The following is an 11,425-nucleotide window of genomic DNA, read 5'->3' as shown; positions in this document are numbered from 1 at the left end:
TGGGTAGGAAGGCTTCTCAGTCTAATCTGATTCCAAAGTTAGCCTCTCCGAAAAGAGAGAAAGAATAGCTTCAGTGGCTTGAGGCCATCCTGGGGTCAGGCTGGAGTCTATTCCTGCCGGAGCTGCCGAGTCACTGCCACCTCAGGAAATCACTTGACCTCTGGTTCAGTTGACCTAGAAGGTAGAGTGAAGCCTACAGCCGAGAAGGCTCCATTCGAAAGGCCCTTGCTATTAACTGGAACCCTCTACTGACTTCCCAGCCATGTGAACCCAAAGGATTTAAGAATGAACAAATTAGGTAAGGTGCATTAGAATACAAAAACATCAATTAAGAAAAGAAACACAGACAAACAAAACAAACTCACTGAATTCTTCCCAAGGAAAACACCACCAGAAAAGCAGACCAAAAATATCTTCTGGTCCTCTTTCAAATATGGTCTGCATCTTGGAAGGGTGGTAAAAACATGGATCAGAGAGCGCCTCTCTTAAAGAGATGCCTATTCTATCCCCTTCCATAAGTTATCCAAAGCAGGATGTGAAAAGGCTTAGGCGTGTGTGGGAAAGGTAGTGGGGTGGTAGGCAGGAAGCACCAATAACAGAAAAAAAACAACAACAACAACTAAAGGACGGATAAGGCATTCATTACACTGTATTTTAAAAGGCAAGGAGAAGACTTCAGTAATATAGAACATCTACATGAGGGACAGATCCAATGGTGTCCCTCCACACCTTCTTTTCATAACACAAAGTTCTGTTCTTTGGCTTAAAGATCTATAGGAATTGTCAACTAAATAAACGTTCGCTTTGTATTAAAAAAATTTATTTTGTGATCTGTACATGTGATAAAGTGGGGCTTCCTTGTAGACTTTTAAAGGCAAAACAAAACAAAAACCCAAAAGTAAAAATGTATAAATACAATATATATTTTCTTACAAAAATGGGAGATTTACAAAATATACATACTGCACTTGTCTCTATTTTACAAATTTCACATGCAAGAGATACAACACAAAAGATGCCAGAAACTGTGTGGTGGGAGTTTTAAATCTGACAAATGAGACCATTTTGGAGGTTTAAGAAACACAAGGTCGATGTTAACTTTAATATAAAAAGCAGCTCCACTCAACTGAACATTACATATATAAAGTAACTTGTACTCCTGACAGTACCCCTCTATGATTTAAAAACTATTTAAAACAGCATTTAAAAATTGTTTTGAGAAACAGGATAGTGTTGCAAGATTGGAGGGTGGTGTGAAAGGTGGAGTAAAGGTTAGCTCTCATGATTCTCTGCTCAGCTTTAGAGCATTACGCAAAAGAATCAGTTCTATTATAGAAAAAAAAGTACATGATTTAAGATTAATAAATTTAAGTCATGCAGCACATTTCAAAGAACTCCAGAATTACTTTGAAGCTTACCTTCTTTTAATGACTTTCCTTAAAAAAAGGGACCCATGGTTTGAACTGTCCGCTTCATTCACTGTCATTTCTGCAGGTCACCTCCCCACCCAGCCACACAAAGACAGGGTCAGCATACACATGCTGTCTTATAAACGGATTTATGGAACTAAGAAAACAGGACAAAATGGTTCTTTACTTTTTAAAAAATTTAACTTCTTTATTATGGAGGCTGAGGGCATTATGCTTTACCTTTAACCTTGAAGGATTCAAATGGGAAGAAAATAGAAAACCTAAATGCAGGTTTATAGGAAGAAAAAAATAATAAAGGGAGAGATTTCCCTGAACATTTGAACAGAGCCTGTAGATAGGATCGTGTGTTCTGAATTAAATTTATTTAAAACAAATACAACAAAACCCCTTGCATTTCCTTTAGCCAAGTCAGAACCTCTGACTGACTGGGGGTATGGAAGCACGCTGCCGTTCACTTTTCCTTAAAAAGGAATGTTTATCTCAGCCAAATTAACATCCAAAGGGAAACCTCTGATTTGTGCTACTTTGCCTATAAAAGTTGCTGTCTTCACAGTTATGCCTTTCCACAGGGGAGACACTTCTGTTTCCTCTTTTGTCTCTTACAACAAAGACAAGGGGAAAAATGCACTCCTGTTTTGAAAAGCAACAAGTCATCACTTCTTTTCAGAGTATTAAACCAAATAAAACACCTTCTTCCTTCTGCCTTCCCCAGAAAATAAAAAAGTAGCAGAAATACCTACTACTCATCTCCTTTGCCTCATCTCGAAATGTTATCTTCATTTCTTTCGCATCCTCACATTCTAGGAGGCGGGCCTCCCAAGACTTCCAAATGCTTATTTTACAAGACTTGAAAGGACCAGGAGAGGAAAAACAGGCGGGAGGGGCCAGGCGAGGAGAGACTGTAATGTCTGACCCTGGAAATTAACCCATCTGGGCTCCAGTTTGGCCCCAGTGAAAAGAGATTATGGTTTGACCACCGCTTGACAAGGACACCGCAGGGAGTCCTCCCTTTTCCCAACAAAGCCGCCGCCGCAGACAGAGCTGTACCTTTCACCCGGGCCTCACAGGAGTGAGGACAGGCCACTTGTCTTGCAGCAGGGGAATGGCTCACAGTCCCAGTTCGGCCCTGGAGCCGGGAAGAACTCAGAGCCATCTCTGCTGGGCTCAATCTCGATTAGGCCCAGGTCGGCCGGTACCGTACACGATTAACATCATCGTTATCATCATCATCATCATCATTATCTTCCCGCAGGTCTTTGCCAAAGTCTTTTCATCCAAATCGTCTTTTCACCCAGGCCTCCTTTTCCAAACCCACCCCTCGCCCCAAATCTACAAATATCATCTCTCTTCCAGGTCACTTCTCATTGGAGGGGGTGGAGGTTACAGGAGCCCCCCCGCCCCCCCAGCAGTTCTCTCCTTCCCACGCCTCTCCCCCTGCTAGGGGATGGGGGAAGGGAGGGTGGGGGAGGGGCCGGGGCTCATACCGCAGTTTCCCCCTTGCTGCTGTGGCTGAGTCTGTGGTAGAAGCGGCGCCACGACTGCAGAGTCTTGCCAGACCAGATCCAGAAGCCGGTGGTGATGCCCACGATCATGGTCATCAGGTACTTGATCATGAAGACAGTGAAGTCGGGGCTCATGGGCGGGAAATGGCCAGGCGGGCAGGGCACCGCGTAGCTCTTGCACGTCTGCAGGAGCCAGGTGCGCTCCCAGTGTTCGCGGAAGGCCTGCTCATAGAAGTAGCAGGCCAGGACGATGGTCGCCGGCACCGTGTAGAGCACGCTGAAGACGCCGATGCGCACCATGAGCTTCTCCAGTTTTTCCGTCTTGGTTCCGTCGTGCTTCATGATGGTGCGGATGCGGAAGAGCGACACGAAGCCGGCCAGCAGGAAGGACGTGCCAATGAAGAGGTAGACGAACAGAGGCGCCAGCACGAAGCCCCGCAGCGCATCCACGCTGGACAGGCCCACGTAGCACACCCCACTGAGCAAGTCCCCATCCACCTGGCCCATGGCCAAGATGGTGATGGTCTTGACAGCGGGCACGGCCCACGCGGCCAGGTGGAAGTACTGCGAGTTGGCTTCGATGGCCTCATGGCCCCACTTCATGCCGGCTGCCAGGAACCAAGTGAGCGACAGGATGACCCACCAGATGGAACTGGCCATGCCGAAGAAGTACAGCACCATGAAGAGGATAGTGCAACCCTCCTTCTTGGTGCCCTGCGCCACCGTGCGGTAGCCATCGTCTGAGAAGCGCTCCACGCACACGGCGCGGTCCTCCAGCAGGAAGCCGGCCACGTGCGCCACGGCCACCATGAAGTAGCAGCCGGACAGAAAGATGATGGGCCGCTCGGGATAGCTGAAGCGCCGCATGTCCACTAAATAGGTGAGCACGGTGAACAGCGTCGAGGCGCAGCACAGCACCGACCACACGCCCACCCAGAGACGGGCAAAGCGCCTCTCCTCCTCCTTAAAGTACATTAGGCCGTTGGCACGGCCTGGCTCGCACGGGGCTCCGCAGTCGCGCTCGCCCAGGAAGCGGTAGCCCAGGTAGGGGGGCACCTTGAGCTGGCGGGGGCACGAGAAGGGGAAGGCAGAGCGGCCCCTGCCGTCAGCGGCCCCCGGGGGCAGCGCGGTGTACGGCAGGTCCGGCATATAGGGCGCTGTGGGGTAGGCTGTGGGGCCGCCGCCCGGGCCCCCGGAGCCGTCGGACGTGTTCTGGCCCACGCAGATCTCGCCCGCGCCGTGCACCGGGAAGTTCTCACAGCGCAACCGCTCGGGCCACTGGAAACCGAACTTGTTCATGAGCGCTTCACAGCCCTGGCGGGCACGCTCGCACAGAGAGCGGCACGGCGGGATGGCCTGATCCAGCACGGTGCACACGGGTGCGTACATAGAGCACAGGAAGAAGCGCAGTTCGGGAGAACACTGCACCTTCACCAGGGGGTAGAACTGGTGTACCTCGAGGCCCGCGTCCTCTTGATTCGTGTGGCCTAGCAGGTTGGGCAGGATGGTCTGGTTGTAGGCAATGTCCGTGCACAGCGGGATGGAGATGGGCTGGCAGAAGCCGTGGTCCGGCACCGAGATCCCCTTCTCGCCGTGGTAAGGCTGCGCCCCGGCGCCGGCAGGCAGCGCGCCCAGCAGCACAAGCACCAGGGTGCACAGGCCCAGGGGCGAGTGCGACGCGGCCGCGCCGGGGCCCCGCATCGCCGGCCACCCGTGCAGCGGCGCTCTCAGCCCGAGGAGCGCGACGAGGCAGCCGGGAGAGGCTTGGATCCGAGGAGGCGCGGCCGCGCCGGGCGCATGAGAGTCCTCCCGGCGCCGGGGCCGGGCCGTGGGCGGCGCGGAGCTGAGGGCGCTGCAGCTGGGGTACCCGCGCCGCTGCCGTCTCCGCCCAGCCCTCTAGCAGCCGCGGGGAGCCCTAACTCGTCTGCTTGGGTCGGGGGCGCTGAGGGGGGCCGCCTTCTTCTCCCGCTGCGACGTAACGGTGCGGCTTTTTCAGCGGCGAGGAGCAACAAGCGTCTCCGGTTACCCTTCAAAGTTTGCCCAAAGTCTGTCGACCCACAGCGCACAGTAACGCACGCGCCCCCCACACCAAGTCCGGCCCCCGGCAGGCGAGAGCCCGGCGCCGCCGCCTGCTAGCCGAGGCCGCCGCCTCGGCCGTGCTGCTCCGCCTCCTCGCCTCGAGGCTCTCTCGCCGCCGCCTCCTCCTCCTCCTTCGCCTCCTTTTCTACTCCCCCGCTCCTTCTTCAGCCCCAAAAGTTCGGCCCCCAAGTTTCTGCCAAACGGGTGATTCTCGCTGAGTCCGATCGGCGCCTTGGAGCCAAGAGCTCAGCGAGTTCTTTTTGGAAATCCAGTTACACTGTGTCCGAAGCTGCGAGGGCCCGGTGGCCGCGGCCTGGGCCTGGCCTCTCCAGCCTTGCGAAGCCCTGGCCCGTGAGTCCCGGCGCCCGCCGCCGCCGCCGCCGCCCGCCGGGAGGAAGCGAGCGCAGAGTAACGCCTCGGAGTAGTGCAACTCGCCAGAAGAAGCGTCGGGCTCGCAAGGTTCCGGGCCGCCCCGCCCCCTCCCCTCCCCCCATTCACAAACCACTCTGGGGGCGGGCCCTCGAGCTCCAGGGCGGCCCAATGGTAGCCTTTGTTTTCTGTGTGGCGGCCTCCGGATTGGGTGGAAGTCGGAAAGGCCGGGCGAGGGAACTGGAGAGGCGGAGTCTGCAGCGCTCTGGGCGGATTCCTGAGGGGAGGGGCAGGGGGCCGGGACTGAAAAGTTAAGAAAAACTTTTACGGTGAATTCGCTCGAGGGTTGGGGGGGTGGTTGGTAAACGCACCAGAAAGGGAATTTGCTTTAAAGGTTTGTTCCTCTTCTGGGTACGCTAAAATACACATCTCGAACAGGAGGGCGCAAGGAGAGAGGCTTTTGCTGGGAGAATAGCGCAGCGCCTCAGCGGAGAGACGTGACCCGGAGTCACGTTAGCCCTGTCTGGGCTGAAAATGCTGGGTTTGGCAGGGGGCTTTTGGATACCTGGATCCTAAATGTGGGTTTCGGTACCGAGCGAGAAGGGGTGCGCCTCTCAGATCGCTTTTTTCTCCCCAGACCCAAAAAGACCACGTGAGGCCACAATCCCTCTCACCCTCTCTCCCGGTTGTAGAAAGGAGGAGGGGCCCGCGCCCGAGGAGAAATTGGAGTCGGGAGGAGGGGGCCGACTTAAGGCGGGAGGAAGTACAGACCCCTCCGAGGGGAGAGGGCCGGGGAGCGGCGGGCTCGGGGGACCCGGGCCCCCAGGCCACCCCGCCCGCGCGCACGGTCCAGAGTCTAGAAATCTGGTGTGGCTTTAGAGCGGTTATAAGAAAACTAAGACAGGGGTGGGGGGGGGGGGGGGGGAGGCGGTATAAAAGTACCTGAGACCGAATGCCCAGGAACACTCTGTACGGTTTAAAGTGCGTCTTCGATTGCGGCGCTTTCCTTAGTTCTTCGGCGTGTGGCCATTCGGGATCCCCTCTTCGCTGCAGAAGCAATGATTTGATCCTGTAGTTTAAATGTTGCGTAGAGAAGTTTTAATGCGTATTAGAAATCAGGGCATTTGCTAATTAAGGAGTTTTCAAAACACAAAGAGAGGTGATACGTGTTCTCCAGCGGCGTTTTCTGATTGGCAAGCGGTCTTTTTTGTTCCCGGTCAAATCTTGGCCCTGCTCGCGGCACTGGGCGCTCCAGTGAGCTCTCCGGTTACTCCGGGCGAGGTCAGAATTTACCCGGGGGCCTCTCCCCTCTCTCTGGGCAGCAAAGAATACCATGAATTCCCATGCAGGGTAGTGACAATTTGAAAAAGGCTAAATCTGTCTCTCATTCTGTCTCTGTCTCACACACACACACGCACGCACAAATACTATGCTTAAGAAAACGTTACTCCTGGCTGAGCCCTTCCTTCTGCTGGGCTCAGTTCCGGGCGCTGGACCCTGAGGGATTTCTGATCAGGTTGCGTGTTTGCAGAAGTTGCTGCCTCTCCTGCCCCCGGTGAGCTTCTTCTCCAGCAAGAAAAAACTGGTTCTGAAATGTAAGACAATTAATTGGGTTCCCTTCCATGGGAGACTTTGGCTTCCTCTGTTTTTCTTTTATTTATTTTCTGTTACTGAAGTTTACTGAGCATCCTACTTTCCACTTCACAGTTCTTTGTCCTTTTCCACTCTTGTTAATGGATCTAGAGAGCTGAATCATTTGGGCCAAGGTAGGGTGTCAGACTGCTCACATTCTCCATCCGCCCCTCAACAGGAGTCCTCATTCTCTTTTTCTTCCAAAGCATCAGCTTCCCCCTCACACCCAGGACCTTATTTGTTTTCTTTTGGGTTATCTGCTGCAAGGTACCATACAAAGGATTAATGACATTTGCTTTAAAAATATTTTATTCCTTCCTTATATATTTTTAAAGGCTCCTCTTTTTCTTTCTAAATTATTATTCTTACTACCTAACATTAGGGAGCATTGATATTGCCTTGAAAGATGTTGTTTAAAGACAATGCTACTGCTTTGCTTTGTCATTTAAAGTGTGTGTGGTAGGGGGTTGGAAATCCTTTTTTCTCTCCGTGAGCTTCTGGATATCCTCCTTTTCTAAATCAAATTTCCATGCTTATTCATCAGGCCACAGATCTAAGTCATCTTTGCTTATTGAGGGAGAAATTGCAAGCACTGTCATCAAATAAAATGAAAACCGACAGGATAAAATACTGTGTCTCAAATAAAGCTAAAACCAGTTTAGTTGATGAGCTTTTACTCCCCATATTATAGCCCCAGACAGCTCGCTGATGATAGGTAGTAGGGATAGTTATTTAGAAAGAAAAAAGGAGAACCCTTTATGAAAATGCAAGGGGTGAATGAAATATTTTTAAAACAGTCTATGCATAAGATGCAGGAAACCCATCCCAGATGGAAAGTATCACAGATGTGAGTCCTGAGTCCTATTGCACTGTCCCAGGCAGACAAATGCAAAAAGCATAAAAGCAAAGACTAATTTTTTTGGAGTGTTTTGTTTTTTAAAATGATTTTTCAAAACCCACTCGAGAATTATTTTGAAAAATAAGAATTTGCTGTTCGTGGGAGGAGTGTGGCAGCCTTCTATGTCTCACCTGATACAGAATGCTATGATTTCAAGGAGCTAAGTAATAAATGGGAGTAGATCAGAAAAGCGAGTTCACAATGTAGGGGGCTAAATAGTCTGTTTTAGGCTCTATGATAAATGTAGTAACACTGGTTCACATTCTGTCCAGGATCAATTTAATTTTCTTTTCCAAGCAATTCTTTCCACTTCCAACTCCCAAAGCCACTAACTGGTATCTTCTTTGGAGAGCTAAGGGTGGAAAATTTTGTAACTGTCTGCTGCAAAACTTCCAATTGTCCCTGCCCTTTAAAACAACAAAGGCTTTTATTTCTTCACATCACAGTCATATGGTCTCACAGAAAAGTGATGGTATTCATTGGCTCCAGTTATTTAAATGCTACTTATTTTGGCCAAGTCCCAGGTTTATCTAGTTGAATTACATTCTGATGTCAGGCCAGATTTGAAAATGGCCACCTTCGTGGTGCCACAATCCTGTGGTTGTAGTGAAAACTCCAGCTGCAAGAATTACTCATGCAGGATGAGAAAGGGCAGCTTTTAGTATATACTTCCCTTTTTTGGCCTCTCTTTTACCAGACAGTTGTTTTTTTTTTTTTTAAGATTTTATTTATTTATTTGACAGAGAGAGACACAGCGAGAGAGGGAACACAAGCATGGGGAGTGGGAGAGGGAGAAGCAGACTCCCCGCTGAGTAGGGAGCCCGATGTAGGGCTCAATCCCAGGACCCTGGGATCATGACCTGAGCCGAAGGCAGACGCTTAACGACTGAGCCACCCAGGCGCCCCCAGATTTTTGACTTTATAACATTAAGGACTTGGAATTTCAAGTTGCCAGGTTGCCATTGAATTCCTTTCATTTTCATTTGGGGTGTTGGATCATTCCCAGAATGGGAACATTCATATCCCTAAGCAGACTTTCCAGTGTCATGAAAGTTAGAGATGTCTAGATTAAAAAAGAGGGCCATGCTGAAGTCCTGACAGGCGTGCTAGGCCCCACGCAGTAGAGGTGATTTATATCATTCAAACCCTTTGACCATTTCTCTTGTTGCTTGAGGGTTGCATTAGTTATCTATTGTTGTATAACAAATTACCCCCCAAACTTAGCAGCTTAAAACAATAGATATTTAATATTTCATAGTTTTTGTATATTGGGAATCTGGATGAGCTTAGCTGGGTCCCCTGGCTTGGGGTTGCTCATGAAACTGCAACCAGGGTGTTGGTTGGGGCTGCAGTTACCTCAATGTTCGAGTAGAGAAGGATCCACTTCCAAACTCACTCATGTGGCTATTGGCAGGTGTCAGACTATCCATTTCCAAGGTCATCACAGGCTGCTGGCAGGCCTCAGGTTCTCACTAGCTGTTGGCTGAAGACCTCAGTTCCTTGCCTGTGGGCCTCTCCTAAAGCCACTTATAACATGGTACCTTGCTCTCCCAGAGCAAGTGCTGAGAAAGGGAGAGAGAGACACACAGAGAGAGAAAGAGAGACAGAAAAAACACAGAAGATGACAATCAAGTCACAGTCTTTCTATAATCTTGGACATCCTGTCACTTTTGCCATATTCTACTCATTAGAAGCAATTCACTAGGTTTACCCACACCCCACACTCAAGGGGTAGCAGGGATTACTCTAGGGCATGAAAACACATTGGAGGGTGAGGATCACAGGGAGCCATTTTAGAGACAGTTTCTCATAAGGATTATTCATTCATTCCTAAAGTATTACGGAGAGAAGGCCACAGAGAGAAACAGCCCTTGGGTCCCTGCCTTGTGGTGTCCAGGGAAAGGATCACAAATAAAAACACATATTGACTGGTTATAATGCCACTTGCATCTGTTAGAACAGAAACCTAATTGTGGCCAGCCATTTTTTCAAATCCGTGCCATTGGACTTGAAGGAGAAAGAATGTGGAGGAAGTTGATTAATGACAGGGCATCAGCAATCCTGGGGGAAAACCTCCAGGTGGAGGTTTCAGAACCACTGACCCAGACTCATATTCCAAAGCAGGGTCTTGTGCCATCGATGCCTTATAGAAGATCTCTGGTGTTGTGCAAAGTCCTCACTTTACTTGATTATGTTTTGAACGGAGGGATGGAATAATGAGAAGCATAAGGGAGGATGGGGTGTGTGAGGGGTGTGTGTGTGTGTGTGTGTGTGTGCGTAAGAGAAAATAAGAGAAGGAAAGAGAGAGGGATGGTTGGATGATGTGATGTTGGGTCTGGGACTGTATTTATGAGTCTTAAGAAGTTCACGGTGGCCATTGTAAAATGTAACACCTGCTACTCCCACAGTTCATTTCTCCCACAGGCATTTCCTCAGACCCACATTGCCATCCTCGGACCTTCTACCACAGATGACTGAGCCAGGAATAGGCGAGCATCTGACCCAGCCATGGTGTTGTCTGCATGAGACCTCATCCAGCTGGTGTGGCCACTGGATATAGAGTGGTACCCAATCAGATCCTTTCATTTGAGGAGTCTAAGTGTAACATAGAGTGGCAGAGGCTGAGAGACACTCATTGAAAAAGGAACAAGCAGAAAACAGGAAGCAGTGGAACCTTGGAGGAAACCAGAGCCATGAGCAAAGTTCGTCAAGAGAGCAGTTAGATGGTAGCAACAGGAGGGAAGGGGAGAAAGAACACCTGTTTCAAAAGGAGAAGACGAGGTTACAAGAGCCATTTCCTAGCTCCTTGCCTTGGAATCCTACCATCCGCATTAATGAAGCCACCTGACTGCTCGTCTATCCCTAATAACTAGAGAGAATCTCACTAACTATAGTGCCAGGGGCCTGGGAAAGGCTGAAAACTCTTCTGACTTTGTCCTGGGGGATGGGCCCACAGAAGCAGAAGGCTGACCTCCAAGGACCATCACCAGCCCAGGGGAGGGATCCGTTCAGGGTTGGCTAACAGCACTGTGTTGCAGCCACCTTCATCTTGCTCAATGGCCTGGATAAAGAATTTGAAAAGATACCTCCTAGGACTGCAGTTGACACAGAGAGCTGTAATTGAGTGATTGAGTGATTGTAAAGTGTTGCAATGTAGGAATTATCTATGAAGTCATTTAACTGTCTTCCCAGGTGTATGAAAGTTTGTTTTGAGATGGATGTGGTGCGTTTCTCTCTTCAAGGATCAAACAGAGGAAAGGGCTCCATTACAGCCAGGGAAAAGAGAAGAATTCTGAGGGTCTTGGTCCTGCCACAGCCCCTTGGCCTCAGGCAAGCTGGTCTGTTTCTCCATCTGTGAAGTGAGGAAGCTGGGCTTTGTGATCTGTCACCTCCCCCACCCCCGCCCGGCCCCCGAGAACGTATGGCTCTCTTTGGGGGTTCCTCACCTGGTTCAAGATTTCCCACACTAGGGACTTTTTCCTGTGTTATGTGGAAGTTACCCAACAAAGCTGAGC

General features: G+C 50.2%; 1 protein-coding gene across 1 annotated transcript; it reads right to left on the bottom strand.

Annotated features, from left to right (window-relative positions):
- Positions 1–666: 666 nt before the first annotated feature.
- FZD7 (frizzled class receptor 7) lies at positions 667–5,419 on the bottom strand. The gene has a single exon (XM_021702845.1). It carries the CDS (start codon positions 4,631–4,633, stop codon positions 2,909–2,911), a length of 1,725 nt encoding a protein of 574 aa, XP_021558520.1. The 5' UTR covers positions 4,634–5,419; the 3' UTR covers positions 667–2,908.
- Between the last annotated feature and the right edge of the window lie 6,006 nt (positions 5,420–11,425).

The sequence above is a fragment of the Neomonachus schauinslandi genome, chromosome 3, assembly GCF_002201575.2.
Source record: "Neomonachus schauinslandi chromosome 3, ASM220157v2, whole genome shotgun sequence".
Lineage (NCBI taxonomy): Eukaryota > Metazoa > Chordata > Mammalia > Carnivora > Phocidae > Neomonachus > Neomonachus schauinslandi.
This window is presented reverse-complemented; position numbering and strand designations above follow the sequence as displayed.

Bases quoted from the DNA above. Each gene is read 5' to 3' on its own strand.
- FZD7 (XM_021702845.1), bottom strand. From the start codon at position 4,633: ATGCGGGGCCCCGGCGCGGCCGCGTCGCACTCGCCCCTGGGCCTGTGC.